The sequence below is a fragment of the Hippocampus bargibanti genome, linkage group LG09, assembly GCF_051943395.1.
Source record: "Hippocampus bargibanti isolate YZ-2025 linkage group LG09, ASM5194339v1, whole genome shotgun sequence".
In the NCBI taxonomy this organism is placed as follows: Eukaryota; Metazoa; Chordata; class Actinopteri; order Syngnathiformes; family Syngnathidae; genus Hippocampus; species Hippocampus bargibanti.
Window position 1 is genome coordinate 19,536,771 of NC_142742.1, and position 3,230 is coordinate 19,540,000.

The 3,230-nt window shown below is 41.9% G+C and overlaps 1 protein-coding gene across 2 annotated transcripts in view; it reads right to left on the reverse strand.

Moving 5' to 3' along the window:
* Positions 1-532: 532 nt before the first annotated feature.
* Positions 533-3,230, reverse strand: part of babam2 (BRISC and BRCA1 A complex member 2) — a 109,033-nt gene continuing 106,335 nt past the window's right edge. For both annotated transcript variants that reach the window (XM_089005078.1, XM_089005079.1), the window contains exons 11-12: positions 3,030-3,183; positions 533-2,053 (exon numbers count right to left, since the gene is read on the reverse strand). In XM_089005078.1, coding sequence (XP_088861204.1) covers positions 1,990-2,053; positions 3,030-3,183 — 218 coding nt within the window. In that variant the 3' untranslated portion in view covers positions 533-1,989. The remainder of the gene's footprint in view (positions 2,054-3,029; positions 3,184-3,230) is intronic.

Below are 3,230 nucleotides of genomic sequence, written 5' to 3' on the forward strand. Positions count from 1 at the left end.
CCTTGGAGGCGATCGACGTCTCTCTCTCTCTCTCTCTCTCTCTCTCTCTCTCTCTCTCTCTCTCTCTCTCTCTCTCTCTCTCTCTCTCTCTCTCTCTCTCTCTCTCGATCGACGTGTGCATTCAGAGAAAGGGGGTGTGGAAAGGCAGGCCGGCTGGGGCGCTGTTCGGTCATGTGCTTTGGTGTTCTTCAGCCGAAGATTACTCCGCTAGACGTGGTGGGGCGCGTGTATCGCAAATTGTAGTGCTTAATCCAAGGTTTAATTTTCATAACTTTAACGTTCGTAAACCGGAAATTTCGGAAGGCAAGGTGTTTGTAAACCGAGGCCCCACTGTATTGTGCCTACAGTTCCATCAATGAAGTCCATAAGGTTCTGTCATTGACAATGATACAGCAAAGTGTGGACACAATGTCTGTCGAACTCTACGGATAAATTATACGGACAAACGTAAGGGAGTTTCTGCTTTTCCCCTTCACATCACTTCCTGGCATTGTTGCAAGAGGTCATAACACAAGAAAAAAGAAATGTGAGATAGTGTGAGTACACAGAGGTGAGATTTTACACGCCAGCATTTCAGCGGTTCTGCCAAAAAAAATGCGCTTTGCAGCAAAGACCTATTATGATTTACAACAAGCTAGAACCAATTCAGTCTCATCCCTCAGGTGCTATTGCTAAGGTGCCATCTCATCATGACGCCAACTGGACAATGTTTTACATGTAGTATGTGCAGGGCTTAGATAACATCTGCTGCAGCAAAATGAGTCACATGATCTAATGTTTTTTTTTTCATTACGATTTTGGCATGATCAAAAAGAGACTGATCTCAGCTTTCCAATGATAGATCAACCATTGCGCTAGGCTACTCATTAGATTATCATTATTCATCATGTCATTACCAAAGCTGTAAATACGTAGATACGACATGCACCCTTAATGCTGTGTGTCTCCAGAGAAACTAAGCTAGGAGATTTCAAAGTCATCAATTCCGTTTCGTCAATCACATTTACACACTCCTCTTTCGGGAGAAAACATTGCTGCAGTGAGGGACTCAGTGAGGACTTTAGGTCATCCTCCCGAAAAAGGAGTGTGTCAAAGTGATTGACAACTTTGTCAGACGTGTACAGGTTTGCTTGCAACAAAATGGTGGAACACATCTTGGGAAAGCCATGAATTGATTAAAAATTGACAGAAATAGCTGATACTCTGGTGAATGGTCTTCCATAAACGTAATAATGTGTGGTTGTAATTTGAAATAATTAGCTTTTTAATCAAAGTCACAATTGAATCTTTTTGGGTCAGCCTGTAATTTTGACTATGTCCATTAAAGAAAGTTTGTTTTTATTTTTACATTGGGGTAGGTGTTTGTGACAGCAAGAGTTCATAATGATGTTAAATTATTCAAATTAATATGAAACAAACAAAAGGGCCCTATCATTTTTATACTGACACCCGTAGGTTGGGGTTTCTCCACGTGAACATCAACTGCAACAGTCAAGTAATGAGAGATTGTTTTGCTTTATTTTTTTAGATCATGACTGATTTTTCATGGCGCTAAACACTCTGCAAGGTTTATGACATGAAAATTTCAATTGACAAGAGGAGTCAAAGTTTGACCCACTGGACCATTATTGTCTCATATCTCAGCATCTACCTGAGCAAATTGTGACTCGCTTTGCAACGGAGGCACAGCCCTGGCCCAAGTAGAAGAGTAAGTTATTGTTTGCATTTAAGCTGTAATGTCAGCATACAGAAATATCCACAAATAGTCTGTAGTAGGCTTTTACTCATGATTTCTCAATCAAGTAATGTTTTTTTTTTGTGGTGGATGTGCTGGAAATAAGATTTTGTGTTTCTACTATTTCAAATAATTTTATGTGACCACCAAATTAAACAATACATTTTTACAGGATTTCAAGTCCGTGCATGCACACAATGGTGCATGGAGGAACGCAGCAACGTGTACCAACACATTCAAAGGACCGCAGGGAACTAGAGTTTCCCGTTGGCAAAGGCTCCTTCTTGGAACTGTGGGATGAAGGTCTTGAAGTAAGCCCTGGGGATGAGAATGAGACAATGCTTGCTAAAATCTCTCCCGAAATGTAAACATTTCAAGTGCAATAAGAGACAGATTGTAAGCATTTTCTTGAAACCAAACTCTTCATCATAGTAAATTCAACAATAGTTGAGTAAACCGCGGGGGCTGACTGATTAATTTGGTTTCAGTCAAAATGGCCCTCCATGGGAAACGGTAACTAAAATGTGGACCAGGACAAAAACAATTTTGACCCCCCTGGTGAAGATGGTTCACAACGGGCATGAATTACTCCGTGACAAGTGTCTTCTTCTATTCCTTTCGGCTTTTCCCTTCAAGAGGTCACCACAGCGAATGAGCGTCCTCCAACATCAGAGATTTGATTTGCATGTTTGTTTTGATCAAGCTTTTACGTCAGATGCCCTTCCTGACACAACCCTCTGTATTTATCCGGGCTTGGGACCGGCACAGGAAGACATTGCTTATGTCCTCTTGTGGCGGCAGAACAAGCAACACTATGAACTTAATCAAGATGAAGATGCTCAGTAAAAGACTCAAAACACAAAATGGTCATCGGCACAGCGTAAACAAAAAACAACAACATTTTTTTGGTATTTTTTGTGGAGTGCAGCAGCTTCAACTAACACCTCAGATCTCCTTCCACTGATTCTACTCAAACATGGCTGTCTTGCAATTTTCACTTGGAGGAGTCATTTGTACTTTTCCATTCATCAGGGCGAAACAGTGGAACCCACATTTTCGCCGGGGGACTATGCAAGACTGTGATTTGGTAATTTTTGCAAATAATTGATGTGCCCCACCAAGATGATATAATTGGCAACATTCATAGTTCACCGAGTGAGCGTGAATGTCTTCGATCAGACCTTCGTCACGCAACGACCATCGAGGCAATGACACCGCTTCATAATCTCGTGGCAATTGTCTGAAATCATTTACACACGGCATGAACAACTCACAGAATGACATTTGTCCTTACTTTGCCCTTTTAGCCATTTCATTGCCATCCCAGCGTGGGCTGTAAGGATACGACTTCTGCACTTGAGAATAAAGCTGCCCACTGCTGGTGAAGTGGTACACAGACTGGAACGTGAGGGTGGGCTGGTCCCTGGGGAAGTACAGTGGGAGATCCACTGGGAAGGAGTGGAAGAATACAATGAGGACATTTATCGATAAGGTT